Below are 18,900 nucleotides of genomic sequence, written 5' to 3'. Positions count from 1 at the left end.
CTACTGTGTTGCTGTGCCGAGCCCAGGGAGTAATGGCGCACCGCGGGCTCCAGTGTATATTAGGGCAGCCTTAACGTGTTCCATTGCTACAAAGGTCTGTGGGTGGGTGATGAGCCATCCCAGATGTGGGAATACACTAGCCACTACCCTCTCCTATCCTAGCAACGCCTTTTGCATTGGAGCCTCCTGGAAGAGAAAAGAGAACAGAGCTGGCTATTCTGGGTCTGCTCCCTATATGCAGGGAATTCAGGGTCTTGCAGCATCTTTCAGTCACAGCATGGCCCTGAGTTCCCCCTAGAGTAGGTTTTAAGATCCAAGAGTATGATGGTGACAGAAAACTAATGTAGCAGAATGGAAAATCAGGCCTCGGGTCTCTAGACTCCCCACCCTATTCTGAGTGCACTACGGCCAGGTTGTCAAAAGAGCTCTGGTTCCCACTTTCAAAAGAGCTCAGCATTCTGAGTGCATATTGGAGGCTAAACTCTTGAAATCTGGTCTTGGTTCACAGTGGTCTAGGGAAATAGGCACAGGAGTCAAGTGACTTAGGAAGCTTCACTTTCTCCATTTGTAAAATGAGGGTGCTGCTAATTACTAAATAAAACTTGTATTGAATTGCTATGTGAGGGCCAAGTAGTATTGCTTCATAAACTATTATAGTCACTTCCAGAGGTGGGAATAGAACCCAGGAGAATCAGCTGATTTCCAGTCCTGTGAATAAGCACCAGACCATGTAGCTTTTGGGGTATGGGGCCTCTCGCCACAGTTTCCAGTTTCTAAGAGTGAGAATCTGAAAGCAAGTTCTCAAACATCCAAATGATGAAAAATATGGCACAAGAAATTTCATTTAAAAATTGTTCCAATTTCACAGACGTTTTCCAGGCCACATTTATTGGAGAGGGGGAGTGGAATTCTGATTTAATATATTGATCAAATAATAATTCAATTCTAAATGAGTTACTAAGCCAAAGTCTGAATATGTTAAAAAAAACTTGACTTGAGCAACTCTTGTGATCAACCGGTAAAGGTGTCTTCTTGTGTCTGTCTGTCATTGGAAGCTACTAATTAAAGGATTAAGGTGCCTTTTGTTGTCATTAGCTATTGAAAGCATATGTAGATGAGTAATATACAAATAAGGCAACGTATGCCAAACCACTAGGAGGCCAAAAGAGTGTCACCACAGGGAAACGGCCAAATAAGTTAGCAATGTAACAAGGGATGATGTATATAAGCAAAAATGCTGATAGAAGAACATATACCTATTTAGAAGTCCTAAAGGAAGGCACGACAACTGATTCCAGTACATAATAGCAGAAATATTGTGATAGAAATGCCAGCTACTCTGGCAAAAATGTTTCTTGTTCTCTTTCTCCATTTATCCTGCTCTCTCACTGAGGCAAATTTCATGGAAGGTTGTTTAAGATCAATATACAGCAAATCTGTCAAGGTATATTTATATACTTAAAACCAAATTTGTCACCTGTGTTACTATACCTCAACTATTCAGCTCAGAAACACAGAACTGTAAGAGACAGATCCTCTGTAGAGGAAAATTGGTGAAACAATCGACAATCTGGCCTGTGGTTATTTTTCATCATTAATACATCATTTCACTCAGATTGGATCCTCAAACAAGACCAGTCAATTTCTGTTTCTAATCAGTTTTGCTTTCAGATTCTTATGCACTATCACAGTACTCTCGAGTTTCTAACCATTGTAGTTTCCAAAACCATGCAGAACTCCTTCTCCAGAACTTTTTTTTGTTGAAAGTTTAAAAAGTATATCATGAAACATTTTTATTCTCAGTAAGTTTTGAAAACCAAACAACCTTCCGCAACTCATTTTTATAAAAATCTTAAATTTTAGAATCAAATTATTGAAACAGTTCTTTTAAATTATGTACTAAAAGCCTGAGGCTTCCTAATCTTCTCTTTATCCAATGTTATACATTGTCAAAATGGCATTTCACTGAGTGAAACCATATTGAAAGGAATCACACTATTTAGGATTGTATAATTCAGAATAAGAATTATTTTTCAAGAGGATCTTTATTATGTTTGTGTACAATGGGCTTACATTTTGCTAGGGTAACATGGTTTTAATTAAACTTTCCTCGCAAAAACAATGGCTTAAATTAAGGGGGGAAATGTTTGCAAAACTCTAAGTATAGTAAAATCCAAAACTTTTTTCAAAAGTTCTAGATGTTTCACAAAACACCCTTAGGGTGGTCCCATCCCAAGTTCTACATGTGTGCATGTTGTGGGGAGATTGTGTTATTTATTTCTGGACCAACTTTAATCGATATTTATTTACTAGTCTATGTTGCTTTTGGCTATGGCTTTAAATATGTGTTTTTACTTCTTTTATTTGGCACTCACACACATTCAGGCAGGGAGCATCCTAAAAAACATATTTTGCATTTCTAGCATGTCTTCTACATGAGGATGACAATGTGCTTTTAAAACTTTAATTAACCCTTGCAGATTTTACAGTGGGAGAGACAGATGAACAGAGAGATGAAGTGATCTGCTCAAGGTAACACAAATCAGTGGCCAGGCTTGGAGTCAGACTTGTCTCCTATTCTTGTATTTCAACTACAAGACTATTCTGCCTTCCCTGAAAATGTATTGATAACAACTGTTAATTTAGATAATGTATATCCTCAGTTGTAGCAAACAGTCTCTGGACTGGTACATTCAGATGAGCCATTTCTGGGAAAAGAAGCTAAATAAAAGAGAAAATATACTTGTAGCAGGCTCTAGCTGATGCTGTGACAAGACTCGCTGCTGGCAGTTTTTGTATAACTCCTCTGACTCCCAATACATTTTAAACAACAATAGATTGCTCTTTATAGCTTTGTTTGACTTTCTTTGTTCTTTGTAGCAGACCTGCAGCCCAAAGGCCAGTTCTCACACCATGCAGAGCTTCTGCACTAAACAAAAATGGCATTTGTGTGATCATTCTGCTCATTGTAGCTTAAAATTAGCATAATTGTGAAATGTACAAAAATATTCTTGCATTATATAAGAAAATGTAACAATAGAACAGTATCAAACAACTGTGTGAAACAACCCTTCCATTGTCTGGTCAGCCTTTCACTTTGACTCATGGGCAATATATTTTTTGTTTTTGATTCGGGGGAGGGGTAAAAGTAGGGTGTATGACCTAGCAGTTACATCAGGAGATGCTCTTTCAGAGGACTGTCCTTTTTATTCCGTGTTTTACATAGCATGTGGGAGTTCTGATTCTGATGGATGTCTCCAGGTGGTACCATACTAAAAATAAATATTTGTAAGGATTTTGTACTATTTTGGTGTGGGAAAGAGGGAACTAATTAAAAAAAATTTAGCTAAAGGTTCTGCTAATCTCATTATTTGTGGATTTCCGGTTCCTAGTTTAGTTGCTTCACTCTCTATGGGAATGTTTAAAATAGTACTTAGCCTTCTTTATGTCTGTTTTATTTTTTTAAATAACTGAATGCTCTCCCATGAGAGCAAGTACTAAATGACATGGAAAATGCAATCTGTTCGAGGGAAAATAGCTGCAAGCAAACAACCCAAACAGAGCTGAAGCCTGTGGGCCTCATAAAAAAGATTGTGCCTGGGAAGCTAAACTGTCCTCCTATCCGTAGAGGTGTTTCCATAAGGTCAGAGCTGAGACACAGGTAAGGAGTAGTCTGTATTATCACTGCCCATGCTGTACTTGTTCTGCAACTAGATACAGGGCTTTGGTATTATTAATCAGCACCTTTCAACCAGACTACACATGTAGCTAATAAAAAGTTATCAGATTATTTCTGAGTTTGATAAACCATTCTACATAAAACTTAACTGTCCAGATAAACTCAGGCAACCTTTCTATTAATCTGCATATTTATGTATTTTAAAACAAAAATAATAATTAGTTCCTGGTATGCAATGTGCCATCAGGCAAAGCTGTAATAGCATTCACTGATTTTTCCCATTGATGTACAATCACCATTGTGATCACTTGCAGAACTATGCACTAAAATAATCCATTTTGTGGTTCTGCTTAGATAAACATGCTGCAGAAGGGCATAAAATTACTTAATGCAAAACCACTGTCAAGCTTCTTTATCAAATCAAATCTATCGCTAAAATCCAATTTGTTGATGGTCTGGTCTCTTGTCCAGAATACAGAAAAAAAAATCCAAATAATTTCCATAAGGTCCTTGATGTCCCCTCTTAGTTTCATGATGAAATATGTCCACCCCATGAGGTGTGGATATGTAGGCCTCTCCTTACAATTATGCATAGCTGTAAACTCGCAGTCGCTTTCTACATTTGTTCAATGCACAGCTCAATAGGTTGATTCTGAAGGGGGCCTCTGGGCACTACACTAGAACAATAAATATTAACACTTCACTCTTCTTGAGTACTTTCTGCCCATGGATCTCAAAGTGCTTCACAAAGATTAATAATATCTCACATCACTTTCTTGTGAGGTAGGTATTTTTTACAGATGGGGAAACTGAGGCACAGCAGCGCTAAGTGACTCAGGCCACTAAAGAGCTGTAGCAGGGGCGCTTCCCACGTGGAAGGAAGGCGCTCTAACCGGTGGGTGCAGCCCGGACCTCAGCAGCAGGGCCAGGAGCAAAGCCGGGGTCTCCTGACTCCCGGCCCTGTGCCTTGGCCCCAGGCCGCTCCTGTGGCGGTTCCACTGCTGGCTCGGCGGGACCCCGGGGACAGGAGCACTGCAGGGAAGCGGTGGGCTGGTCCCACGCACCAAGCGAAAGGGTGACCGCCAGCGGGGGGAAGGTGGCCGGAAGAGACCTGAGGAAGGCGGAGCGGAGGGGGGCGGGCCTTCCTGGCAGGGCAGCGGGGGTACCCGGCGCCATTTCGCTGCCGCACCGGCAGCGCCCGGACTTCTTTGGCTGTTGCGCCACCTGCGGCTCTGGCTGCCGCTGTCAGTTGGGTGGCTGGGTCCCAACATGGCGTCGGCGGCCGCAGGGGCGGCTGCGGGGTCCGGGGCCGGGTCGGGCGGATGGAAATACTGATGACGGTCCGGAGACTCGCCTCCATCTGTACCATGGTGAGTGCGGGGCCGGGGCGGCGGCTGCCGGTGATGTGGGGGCCCCCGGAGTCACCGCTCCAGGGCTCCTCTCCCCAGGTGGCAGGAGACTCGTGTCTGCCAGGCCCCCCGGCCTGGGGCGGTGGGGTCCTTCCACCCATCGCCGCCACCTCCCTGGGGGGCTAAGAGATCCCTTCCCCAGGGCCCTTCCTTCTGGAGCCTCCACCTCTCAAAGGGCTGCCCTTCCCCCAGGGTCCCCGCCTGGAGGGGTGGGGCCCTTCCCCCCCGGAGCCGCCACCTCCCTGGGGCCTATGAGATCCCTTCCCTTCATCCCCAGGGCTACCGACTGGCTAATGAGGGCCCCTCCTCCTGGAGCCTCCACTTCTCTGACGTCCAGGAGATTCGCCTTCCCTCCCCTTTCCCAAAGGGTTGTCCTTTTCCCAGGGCCCCCCTTACTCTGGAGCCTCCAGTTCCCTGGGAGCCAAGAAACACCCCTCTCCCCCTTTCCCCAGTGCTCACTCCTGGAGAGTGTGCCTCGTCCTTTTCTCATGGGAGATCTGCCCTCCCACCCTCGCAGGGATCTGGACACCCCCACACATGCACTCTGCCTGGTATTAGGAACATTTCCCTTATCGCAGGAGCCAGGTGATCCCCTTTCTATCAGAGTAGATATCAAGAATTAAAACATTTTATTAAAATAATCCCCTTCTTCCCTCACCCCACAAAACTATACAGAGCGTTGTATGGTTACTATTATTTATTTAAGTTGTGAGTGCGCTCACAGTGTGCAAGGTGCTTTCTAACCACTCTAGGAGGTGCAGTTCCTGCCTTCAAGAGTGTGCATTTTAAAAAAAAAAACGTTTTATAATACAAAATACAGGGATGACGTGTTTATAAACACACCCTTACGAAACAAGGGGTGTGTAGCAGGAAATATGGAGAAGGAAAGCTTCTGTGGCATTACATGATGGCTGCAATGAAAAATACTTAGGACAGGAAAGGCTGTACAGGTCTTCTTTTTCCTGCCCAAAAAGATTTCTCCAAATATAGGCCCAGAATCATGCCGGTACAGCCCTGCTCCCATGAAGTCAGTGAAACTTGGTGCAGGAATGGAGCCAAATCTGAATAGTAGTTTGTTCCACAATTCAAGAAACATGCCTCCTTTAAATAACCAGTTTGTCATTCCTTTGAGTAGTTGCTTAGGACCTGATCCCATATGAACCTTTTAAAGTGTTTAAAAGTGAGGAGGGATGGACTAAGAGAACTGGAGAATGTCAAACTTCACACTTGCATTTGTAATCATTAGTCCCAAGAGGGAAGCTCCCATAAGCTAGTATAATTGTTTTAAATAAATTTGTAAACCTTCCCTCGGGTTCGTATGTTGAATAAGAGTAGCATGAGTTTCATATGTATTATTACTGTAGGATTCATCAGACTATATAGTAATTAAGGATTTTACATTTATGCAGCGCTTTTTACAAACTAAAACTAGCACATGAATCATGCACCAGTTAATTTACCACTAAAAACAGTTGCCTCTGCTGCAAAATATTGCACCTGTAACACAATAGCACACAATAACTGCAACATTTAAGAACTCTTCTTCATGCAGAAAAATCTTTTATCCAATTGAAATTGCAGCTGGAATTTGGATTGGCAGGATGTAGTTATATGAGTTGAAATTTGACCAGGCCATTCAAGCTCAATGATCTTGTTCTTCATATAGTTCCATGGGATCTTCATAACCACAAGTGGTCAGAGCCTCAATTTTACATTGCAGCCAAATGATAGTAAGTTTAGCTGCATAGTGATCCTGGTGTGTCAATTTAGTATTTTTTGAGGTGGTCTTCTGAAGTACTGACTAACCAATTTACTTAACTTGAGATCTGCCTGGATCATACTGTGTGGTACGGTTGCAGGTTTATAGTGCTAAGAGCCTGATTTAATGAAAAGTATAAATAAGTAATCTCTGCTACCAGGTTTTCTAGAAAAAACCTCCCAACTACAGGTTTTGAAAACTCCTCACAAGCCAATTTAAAAGTGCAATGTGCATGGATGCACTTATGTTTCCCCACTGTAAACACACCTGAAAATAAGGCCATGGGAAGTCGTTGGACAGTTGCTTTGATGCAGGGTTTGATGCAGAATTCCCTGCCCATCTTGCATGTGATTGACTCAGCCCCAGCTAGTACTCTGGACAAATTCCCCAGCTCAACAAGCTGAGCATCAGAGTAAGAGAATTAGGAGGGCAGATGTAAGGCTGAGTGTTTCCTGTGATCATGCAGCCAACTTCAAGTCATGCTTCCAATATTCAGTGGTTTGTTCGTGGTAACTACGGCCACAAGCATGCATTTTTGGATTGGTTCTATTCCTGTCCTGATTTTGCTTTTGGTTGGTGCAGTAGATGAGTGATTAGCAGATGCCCATGTTATATCAGTATTCATCTTGAAGTACAACTTTTCGTAAGAGTAGGTAATTAACCTTTGCGTCCTCAGCAAATTCCAGCTTTAGGGCGGTAGATTCTGCCTGTTTGAATGCTTGTTTTTGTTTGAGGCGAAGAAGTTATTTTTCACTTCTACAAAAAACTGTTGTGCAGTGCCATTGTTGCAGACTGCTTTTCTTCACCCCAGAGAGGACTGCTTGCTTAAAGATCCCGAATTTAAGCACAGCATAAAGTATTATGGCATTTTTCATGATAAACATTGGTACAGAAATGTAAAGTTATTTGATTTACCTTGGCTGAGTTTATTGTCTAGTTCACCAATAGTTTTATTTTCAGCTAATACAGAAACGTTAGTACAGTATGCCGGTTGCAGTGGTTTTATTTAATTCAAACCAATATACTGAAGTTTACACCTTTGATAATTAAGTTAATGTCTAGTAAATCCAAAATATTATAATCTCTTTTACCATAATGTGAAAATGACTCTGAATAAACTATTTAATTACCTAAACCAGGTATGTTTGGGAATGAATTTTTCTTTAGGATTATAATGATGTGACACATGTAAAAGTGTTTTACATCTTCAAAGTTGTGAGGTAATCCTCACAACACTTCTGTGGTGTTATCTGTGTTTTATAGAGTGGGACACTAAAGCATGAGGAAGTTATGACTTGCTCAAAGTCACACAAATGAGTCTGTGGTAGAACAGGATGCTTAGCTCCCAGATTGGAGCTCCTGACTTCCAGTCTCATTCTAATGGACAATACAACCTCTTTAAAATAAACAGATGATTAAAATTGATCATTTAAATTCTGTATCTGTACAGTTGAGTTTAAATCCTAACCAAACCACCATCCTTAAAGTGATCACAGACTTTTTGTAGTGTGGATCATATCTCAAGTGTCTCATGGACACCCTCCTTCCCCTGTGTGATCACCCTCCTTCCCATTCACAATTGCAGAACATCCTGTGGCAACTAGAGTAATTTCAAACATTAGAAACGGATGTAAGGAAAATATTTAATGTATTATAACAGCCTTTGATTGTGATTCATTAGCTGGAAACTAGAGCCAGCACCATGTGACTAGCTGTATCCCCACAAACCATTAGCAAGCTCTTGGTGGACTGTCAGTGGCCCATAGGTAAGGCTGTGTTTTAGTCTTGGGTATTTTTTAGGAAAAGTCATGGACAGGTTACAGGCAGTAAACAAAAATTCATGACTCGTGACCTGCCCATGACTTTTACTATATACTCCTAACTAAAAATTGGGCTGGGGGTGCTCTGGTGGGGGCACTGTGGGTGCTCTGGGGGGGTGGCCCAGGACCCCCACTGGTGCTGGGTGGGAGGCATGCAGTGGCATGCAGCTTGGGACCCCTGCTGGTGTGTGGAGGGGAGGGTTGACGGGGCTAGGAGGCTCCCTACCCAGCTCCGACTGGCATGTCCCTGCAGCTCCTAGCGGGAGGGGTGGACAGGGGGGCTTTGTGTGCTGCTCCCACCACAAGTGCTGGCTCCGTGGCTCCCATTGGCCAGGAACTGCAGCCATTGGGAGATGCACAGGCGGTGGTCGTGGGCAGCGCACAGAGCCCCCTGGCCCGTCCGCCTAGAAGCTGCAGTGGCATGCCAGTGGGAGCCGGGGGGGGGACGACTCCTCTCAGGTAAGTGCTGCTCTGCGCGCCAACCCCCTGCCCCAGCCCTGAGCCCCCTCCCACACACCTAAAATGCTGCTGCTCCTGCTGGCCCAGGAGCTGTCCACACCAGCCGCTGCAGAAATCCCAGACCTCCGTGACAGACACGCAGCCATACGCATAGGCCATAGCCAGAATCTATGCTGGGCCTGCTTGACTTTAACTCCGTTCCTACCAACAGATGTCTTTGTCACATATTCCATGAGGTTCATTTTTCTTTTTGTAAATGTCTGTGATGCTTATTAGGAGAATATATTGGAGAGGATATTGGTGACATTTCCTTACATCTCCTTATGCCCCTTGGACAAACACACGGATCTTGTGCTGAAGTTATTTAAAATCTCATACCTGAGCAAGTATGGTCCCAGTTGTCGCTGCATCTGACTCTAAAGTTATGTTAAATCAGATACTACAGCCTTCAAGGAAAGGAAATGAGATGATATAGGGCCTTCATTAGCCCTGGCAGAACAGCCAGTGTGTAAAGCTTCCTCCCTCTGCTAGTCATAAAACTGAGGCTTAACACAGAAACCTTTGAGTCAGAAGTCAGCTTGTTTTATTGCTTTATCTGTAGCTTTTGCACTGACAGGACTGCGACAGAACACTTGTATAGCAATGAGTGATGAAGCAGGGATCTGATCTTTTCCTATCTCAGATTCCTGTGATGTGTCTTAACAAGGAGTTAACAGCAATGTTGGTGTATAACAGTAAGTTAATTAAGGCCACTTCCCACTAGAGCTTCATCTAATTGCTCTGCAAAGCTTGCAAGACACAGCTGGATAACCCTAATTCAGCATACACATTAATGGTAGCCTTATTTTTGTCTCCCAGATCAGTACAGCATGGGCCTACTTATTGTCTTTAGTACTGGTGCAAGAGAGGACTGAATACCGAGCGTAGAAAACAACTTGCAAGAAATGAAATTAGTATTTTTACTATTCATTTTGTGCAGTTCACTTGCAAATAAACATCAGTTGCCATATGAGCCGCATGCATAATCCATATCAGTGAAACTTTTCAATTGTCTTATTGCATTTTCACGGACACATGTTTTTAAAACTTCGTTGTACTAGTAACTTTCTGGGGAAGGTAACATCTATGGATAAAATAGTAAAGAATGAGGGGAAATAGTTCAACTTTTAACTCAGACTTTTGTTTCCAATTGTGTGACTTGTCTTACTTAAAATTCAGTTAAAGGAAACGAAAAGTTACTCTCCACTCTAAGATCAGAGGTTGGCTAGTTAACTCTAACAAATATTACTCTTTTTAGAAAAAAATGTAACTGTATGTAACCCTTGGCAAATCATATAGTATGTCCTTTCTGGAAGATTTAGACAACTGCCATTAGTCCTTGAATTTAAAGCCAGGCTTGTCAATAGCCTTTTCTTTGTGGAAGTTCCTGTTCCAAGGTGTAAAAAAACACCCAAACACAAGGTGGTTTAACAAGTTATTGAGATGACTAAGGTCTTTTAATACACACCTTTCTTAGAGGAGATTCCAACCTTCTCTGTTGTCCAGGAGTGTGGTTTTACTTTGCAGTTGGTGGTGCTGTCTAGTTTGGCTCTGAACATTTGATGTCTCTCCCTCTAGTGGCTAGCCCAAAAAGATGGATAAGGAACCAACTATTGCCACCAATTGGGGAGAACTTCTTTAGCTCAAGTGAGTAGAAGTTTGCAGTTTTGGAGCTGGGGTTTTAGTCCCAGCTCCAAAGGGATGTATATAATTTATCTAGTAATAGATCTATTACAGTGGGTGAAATTTGGGGAGCCCATATAAGGGATATGCATGCGCTCTCCACATTGTGCATCCCTCCCTGCAGGCTTCTGTGCAGTGGAGATTTGGAAGTGAGGCCAGTGGATATGATTCATGGATTCACTGGTGCTGGGGCAAGGATAGAAACTTCCTTCAGTTGCCTAAGTTGGTGTGGTGAAGTCCTCTGATATGACAAGAGGCTGTCATGAAAGAAGGTTGAAATTCCATACAAGGTCAAGAGACTTCACCTTGTACCAGACCTAATGCTTTTCCTATTTCCATTAGCAAGGATTGAGCTGAACTGCTCAACAGGCCTCTGGACGATTTTGGTGGCCCATCACCAGTCATTTGAATTGGTCTGTGGCTAGTAGATATCTGGTAAATTATTCAAGGTCAGCTGAGTCTCTGTACTTGGATCATTATGTTAAATTTAACATGCTTTCACATAAAAGCATCATTTGTTCCTTTTGGATTTATAAAGTGAAGTCATAAGCTTTGCTGGGTATATGAAAAATAAAAATATGCATATCTTCTTGGCCAATGTCAAACTAAATACTTTGAGATAGAGATACTTACTCTGATTTTGTGTTTTAGTAAGTCAGATCGTTGCTTATCATGCTCCCTTTGCTGTGAAGCACAGAACTAGCAACTGTGGTTGAACTTAAGTAGGAGGGAGAGCAGCAGCTGTTACTTTCTCTCTCTTGCCTCCAGACATCTAAGAAGTCCCAGGGGAGTTATAGAGCTCAACATAGGGACAGAGAAAAACAATGGAGTTGAGTAGCTGTTCTCTCTAGCAAGCTTGCCTGACAGGGAGCGCGGTATTTCTAATTGTAGATAGTGCTGTTCCACCATCCCTTTCAGGTGGTGGGGTTTTGAAGCACTTTTCAATTAGGTCTGGCAATGTGGATCCTGAGAGAGTTTGGAAGCTATACTGTATCCCTTGGTCTCTACACGGATGGTTCTGGAATGTGTGGAATCTTGGTATACCCATTATTCTCAAGCTATCCACTGGTTTAAGGATCCAAACCCTTGGTTGTTCCATGGAGTAGAACACTGTAACCCTCACCCAATGGAACCATGGGAAACGTGGGTAAACCCACACTGGGGTAGCATATAAGTTTGTTGTTCAGAACATTCACTGAGTAGTGCATTAGAACCTTTTTGACATTGTGCTATGAGATTCTGACAGCTTAAACAGTGGATGGTAATTAGGGAGATACATAAAAATAGCAAAATGTACATGCAGTGATTCAAGTGGTGTTCTGTATTACTGCATCTTCCTTGCCTGTTCTGCTTACAAGTGTGGAAGTTAGCGTAATCACAATGTAGGAAACATAGCGTACAGGTATAGCTGTCCTCTCCTCCTTGCACACTATGTGCATCCCCTCATCTGCAAAACCAGACTGTTTTAGTCTGTAATCTTTCAAATGTCCATCTGAGAGAGCTCTGACCTTGTGGTCAGGATAATGGGCTGCACTGTAGACAATCATTTTGTGTTGTCCTTGGTGCCCCTCTTGTCTGTATGTTCAACTTCATGCCCAATGATGTATCCACTTAACTCATCATGTATCAAGATGTGAATGCCCCCATTCTGATCCCCTAATAGGTTCTGTTACTGGATTTTAATACTCCTACTTCTCTGTACCAGCATGTAAATGTTTAATTGCTGAAATTGCATCCCATTTGCAAATTCATAATGTTAGGCTTTGCCTTTCATCAGTGGCTGCTTCCATGTTTTCCTAGTGTTGATCCATCGTTATTTGGCACTGATATGTGAAGATTGGGCAAAAATTTTAATTCATTTTTAGTTTGCAAAATAGATGCTAGTAATAATGGACTGTGTGTGCCCTTGGGCCCTTTCAAACAGGCGGTTGTACTGGCAGGCTACATGCCTGCTCTTAGGGCATGGCTACACTTGCAGATGTAGAGCGTTTTGTAGAGCACAGTAGGGAAAGTGCTGCAGTCTGTCCACACTGACAGCGCCAGTGCACTGGCATGGCCACATTAGCAGCTCTTGCAGTGGCCACAGAGAGCAGTGCATTGTGGTAGCTGTCCCAGCATGCAAGTGGTTGCAACATGCTTTTCAAATGGGGGGGAGGGTGGAGTGTGACAGGGAGTGTGTTGTGTGTATGTGGTAGGGGAGAGAGTGGGTTTTTGGGGGGCTGAGAACTTGTTAGCATGCTGTCTTGTAAGTTCAGACACAGCAGCTCCCCCCCCCCCCCCCCGCCGCTGCCTTTCTCTTGTACACAGCATTCCACACTAATGTTTGCTTTGTCTCAGAGCAGATAAGCAGCTGGCTGTCAAACCGGGCTTTCAATGGGCGTATCCAGAACAATGACAAGAGTGGCCACTTGACTTAAGGGATTATGGGATGTTTCCAGAGGCTGATCAGACTGCAGTAATGCAACACCTCGTTCACACTGATGCTGGGGCGCTCCAGCGGGGGCGCATCAAACGTTATTCTATTCGCTGAGGTGGAGTACCAGGAGCCGCAGAGTCAAAGTGCTTTATGTGCCTTGCCAGTGTGGACGAGTAGTGAGCTAGTGCACCCGGTGCTCCTTTAATGTGCTGTAACTTGCAAGTGTAGCCAAGCCCTTAGTTGTATGCCTGACAGGCTGTAGCTTATATGGCTTCCTGCCTCATAGAGAGGGGTCAGATAGGAGAAACCCTGTCTCAGGGAAGGACCTGGGAGTGAACTGTCTACACCATACAAGCAGAAGGCCTGAGAGAGGGTCTGATAGTTCTCGGGGTTTGCCAGGGCTGTGTATCACCTTGTTACCTCTTGCCTTCAGCAGGAGGGTTGTTTTTCTCAGGGCAGCTGGGTTGCAGCTGCTTAACACTGCCAGCCCTTCAGCCACTCAAGCACTCTCCTCTGGGCTTATGCCAGCCCTTTCTTTTCCTTGCAGTAGGTGCATCCGAACCCCCAAACCCCTTTGAATTGTTCCCCTGTGATATCCAGCTCCTGGAACTAGCTACTCACAGAAATTCTGGATCTTCTGCACCCAAGGGTGCTGTGCACACCAGTTTTACTGTAAACCACTGCTCCTGTAAACAACACAATACTTGTGAACACTTTAATAATGAAATAAAGAGTGTTTATTTAAGAATGAATAAAGATTTAACTAGAAACAAGTGGGGAAAACAAGTTGTTACAATATAAAACCAAATATTAAATGAGAACCTTAGTCTACACTTAACAGTAGTTACCGTTCCTATTTAATAAAGTAGATTTTTCCCCAAAGTTTGGTCCATTGCAGAGCTGGCTGGTTTCTCAATCACCAAGATCCAAACATCCATGAAAGCACCTCCCTCTGCCAGGGGTTTTCCTTAGTGAATGAATTTATAGTGCATTTCCCTACACTCTGTCACTCTGAAAATGGTCTTTTGTCTCTATTCATAGCCAGGGTGATCTCCTGCTTGCTGTAATGTTCCTTTTCACTTTCAGGGGATTCTGATAGTTTTTTGTTGTCTCTGACGGTTTTCCATTGAGTGTTCTGGGATGTGGCCTGAGACTACAGAACCTTGCATTACCTCGCCAGCTGACTAGCAAGAGATGACGACTCATTTTTGTTTGAATGGGTAACTACCGAGACACACGGCCTCCTGGTAACTAATTTCTACTCTAAGTTCATAAAGCATTCCTTAAATATTACTCATACATATATCTTGCAGAGATTGAGTCTTGACAAGTTACAGGCTTTCTGTAGATACCATGTACTCTTTATGGATAAATATTGTGTAAGACCTGTCTTTGGTGTAGTGAGTTTGTCAGTTCTGAAGTTAGAGTTGTTTGCAAAGAACAGGGAACCCTTTGCCAAGGAGTTTTTGTATCACACAGGGTATCTGCAGAGAAAGCTCAGTTGTAGAGAGCTGTGGGGATAAATGCTAAGACAAGAACTTCTGGGATAGTGAGACTATTTTGAATTATTTTGTTTTATAATCTGTTAATACAGAGAGCCCCTAAGAAGAGAACTGGAACTGTGCTGTTGTTTGGGACATGAGTTCACTTTCCCTGGCTGGTTGATCATGCCGTATTTTAAATGAGCAAAGGTTTCCTGAAATTTTTGGAAGTTGAGTCTGGACAGAGGGTTCTATATTTCCTACCATTTTATCCATCAATCTCTTTCATATCTCCTTCTTAGCTGGGCTCTTTAGGACTCCAACCTTATTCTAGGACTGCATACAATTGCTGCTCCTGAGAGAATTCTGCACTGAAAAATTAAAAATTCTGCACACAATATTTTAAAATTCTGCAAGTTTTATTTGTCTGTAAATAGACAGAGGCTCCAGCATGGCAGTGGGGAGTACAGGCCGCTGGCTGCATGAAGGTGGGAGATCACAGTGCAACCCTTCTCTTTCCCCTAGGACACAAACTTAGTGGTGAGGCAGTACCTGACTCTGACACTGTACAAGTGCTGGGCCTGCCCCAGAAATACCCTGGGGCCCTGCTTCTCTGAGCCAGGGGCAAGCAGGCTCAACCAGTTAAGATCCAAGTGTGAAGGGGCTCAGTGTGGGGTGATCCAGGTGTGGGGTGAGAGATTTCTGTGTGGGACAGTCTGGGTGCAGGCAGCTAAGTGGGGGAGACTAGGTGTGGGGGGATCTGGATGCACAGAGGCTTGTTGGGGGTGAATCCAGGTGCAGGGGCAATAGGACTCTGCAGGGGTTTCCAGGTGAAGGTGGTTGGTGCTCAGTGGGGAGTCTGTATGCAGTTAGGTGGGGGTCAGTGGGAGTCTAGATGTGGGGGCTCAGGAGGGTGGTGTTGGTCAGGGTGGGAGTTTGAGTGCAGGGAGCTTGGTGGGGGGTGGTCTGGGTGCAAAGGTAGGCGTCTGGAGGTGGGGGGGCTGGTTGCAGGGGGCTTCAGATACAGGGGTTGAGGATCAGTGGGGTGGGGTTCGGGTATGGAGGGCTGGGAAGAGTTTGAATGTACAGGGTGAGGGGTGTGTCATAACATATTCCCAGATTTGGACCTTAGCGTCCAAAATATGGGTGTTAGCATGAAAACCTCCAAGCTTAGTTACCAGCTTGGACCTGGTAAAGCTGCCACCACCCAAAAAATTAGAGTGTTTTGGGGCACTCTGGTCCCCCCAAAAACCTTCCCTGGGGACCCCAAGACCCAAATCCCTTGAGTCTCACAACAAAGGGAAATAAACCATTTCCCTTCCCCCCCTCCTCCTTCCAGGTGTTCCCTCCCTGGGTTCCTGGAGAGATACACAGAAGCAAGCTCCGTGAATCTAAACAGAGGGATTCCACCCTTCCTGTCTCCAGTCCTGGAAAACAGAAGTACCGATATAGCTAATCTCTCTTCCCCCCTCACCCAGAGGGAATGCAAAGTCAGGCTAATAAATCTAACACACACAGATTTCCCCTTGACTTCTTCCTCCCACTAATTCCCTGGTGAGCACAGACTCAATTCCCTGGAGTCCCCACTAAAGAAAAACTCCAACAGGTCTTAAAAAGAAAGCTTTATGTAAAAAGAAAGAAAAATACATAAAAATGGTCTCTCTGTATTAAGTATCAGAGGGTAGCCGTGTTAGTCTGGATCTGTAAAAGCAGCAAAGAATCCTGTGGCACCTTATAGACTAACAGACGTTTTGGAGCATGAGCTTTCGTGGGTGAATACCCACTTCCTCAGATGCATGCATCTGAGGAAGTGGGTGTTCACCCACGAAAGCTCATGCTCCAAAACGTCTGTTAGTCTATAAGGTGCCACAGGATTCTTTGCTGCTCTCTGTATTAAGGTGATAAATACAGGGTCAGTTGTTTAAAAGAAATATGAATAAACAGCCTTATTCAAAAGAACACAATCAAAACACTCCAGCCACTACACACATGTAAATACAAAAAAAAAAAACAATAACCCCTATTGTTTTATGATCTTTGTACTCACAACTTGGAAACAAAAGATTAGAAAAGCAGGAGGCAGAAAAATCCTCTCATAGCCGAGAGAGTACAGGCAGAAGACCAAGAACAAAGGACTCACACCCAAAACTTCTCTCCACCCAGATTTGAAAAAGTCTTGTTTCCTGATTGGTCCTCTGGTCAGGTGTTTCAGGTTACTCCTTTCCAGGTGAAAGAGACATTAACCCTTAGCTATCTGTTTATGACACGCCCCCCAAATTGCAGACAGTGGGGAAGCTCACTGGCGGTGATTTCCTCCTAGAACTTTAAAATAAACAGATTAATACAACACATGCACCTTTACATATACCACTAAGTATATAACTAACAGACTTTTACATTTTAAGAACACTTTTTAACTACTGGATTCTGGGAAACTCTCACGGGAGAGAGCATCAGCTACTTTGTTAGAAGCTCCTGAGATGTGCTGAATTTTAAAATCAAAATTTTGGAGAGCTAAACTCCAACGAAGAAGTCCTCTGGTCAGGTGTTTCAGGTTACTCCTTTCCAGGTGAAAGAGACATTAACCCTTAGCTATCTGTTTATAACAGGGTGGGGGTCCGGGTATGGGCGGTTAGGATGCACAGGAGTTGGGCAGGTGGGAGAGCAGCTCCTCATACACTGACCCCTCCCCATGTGGCTGAGGAGCGATAGGGGCAGGAAGCAGGGGAAGATGCTGAGCTTCCTGCAGCCAGAGGAGGTTTATGGAGGTGGGTCTGATGCAGCCTCAGTCACTCCTTGCAGGGGAAGAGGAAGCCCCGTCCTCTCCTGCCTCCAGCTCAGCCAGGAACAGCAGCTGATCATGGCGCAGGGTAGGAGCCACCGGCTGGGGTGTCCCCAACCCTGTGGTGATTACCTCTCCGCTGACTGCTTCGGGTGCCTGAAACAATGTACCTGCAATGCTAGGGAGGAGTGCATGACTACTCTTCCAGCTTCCCTTTGCTTCTGTGTCAGAAAGTCATTTTTCTGTGGGGAACGTGAATTCTGCGCACACGCAGTGCGCAGAATTCCACCAGGACTAAATTGCAGAATATTGCCATGTGTGAATTACTGGCAGATCCATTCCGGAGTACAGTGGAGTCTCTTCATACATGCATTTAACTTACACGATTTCAACTATACGTGTGCAATGAGCATATGCCCCGGAGTGAGTGTGAGATGGGAGACATGAATCTGCTGTTCCCTCAGTCGGTTTCAGTTCCTGTGTGCCTCTCGTAGTGTGAGCATCGTGCCATGCTGAGTGTGATTCTAGTGTTTAAAGATACATATTTTTCGTACAACATGGCCCCTAAATGCAAGCCAACTACTTCATCTGGTGCTTAACCGAAGAAACAGTGATCTGTTCCAACGCTGGAGGAAAAACTGGGTGTGTTGGACTTATTGAGAGACGGTATGTCAGTCTCTAATGTGGCATGTAAATGTGGCCACAACGAATCTAGCATCTATGCCATCAAGATTCGAGAGAGAGAAATTCGTCAAGCCGTGGCATCAAGTGCTCCAATAACTGCTAAGGTGATGAGCCAGGTGCATGATAAGACTTTAGTGAAGACTGAAAAGACATTAAACTTATGGCTGGAAGACATGAATCGTAAACATGTACCTATCGATGGCAACACATTGCGAGAAAAGGCTCTTAGTCTCTACGAACTGTTCAAACCTCCTGCCGAAGAGAGACAGCCTTCTGTTGAGAAGGAATTCAAAGCCAGCCAAGGTTGGCTTAACAGTTTTAGGAACTGCTTCAACCTCAAAAACTTGCAGACTACTGGTGAAACTGCATCTGCCGATGAAGAGGCAGCAAAAGCCTAACCCAAACAATTAAAGAAAATCATAGAAGAATAGGGCTATCTTCTGGAACAAGTTTTTAATGCTGATGAGACTGGGCTCTTCTGGAAAATAAATGCCCAACCGCACTTACATTTTGAAATCAGAAAGACAAGCCCCTGGCTTCAAAGCAGCTGAAGACAATGTGACTGTGTTGTTTTGTGGCAATGCAGCTGGGCATTTAATAAAGCTAGGCTTGCTCTACAAGGCTGCAGATCCTGTGCCCTAAAAGGCAAGAACAAAAATCTCCTGCCCATGTTCTGGCAATCAAATAAA

The 18,900-nt window shown here is 44.0% G+C and overlaps 1 protein-coding gene across 3 annotated transcripts in view; it reads left to right on the top strand.

The window, feature by feature from the left end:
* Positions 1 to 4,920: 4,920 nt before the first annotated feature.
* The window catches only part of LOC127056610 (ubiquitin carboxyl-terminal hydrolase 12-like), a 54,551-nt gene continuing 40,571 nt past the window's right edge, over positions 4,921 to 18,900 (top strand). For all 3 annotated transcript variants that reach the window (XM_050964684.1, XM_050964683.1, XM_050964685.1), the window contains exon 1: positions 4,921 to 5,049. In XM_050964684.1, coding sequence (XP_050820641.1) covers positions 5,002 to 5,049 — 48 coding nt within the window. In that variant the 5' untranslated portion in view covers positions 4,921 to 5,001. The remainder of the gene's footprint in view (positions 5,050 to 18,900) is intronic.

Source organism: Gopherus flavomarginatus, chromosome 8, assembly GCF_025201925.1.
Source record: "Gopherus flavomarginatus isolate rGopFla2 chromosome 8, rGopFla2.mat.asm, whole genome shotgun sequence".
In the NCBI taxonomy this organism is placed as follows: Eukaryota; Metazoa; Chordata; order Testudines; family Testudinidae; genus Gopherus; species Gopherus flavomarginatus.
Note: the sequence above shows the minus strand (reverse complement) of the source record. Positions and strands in the feature narration are given on the sequence as shown.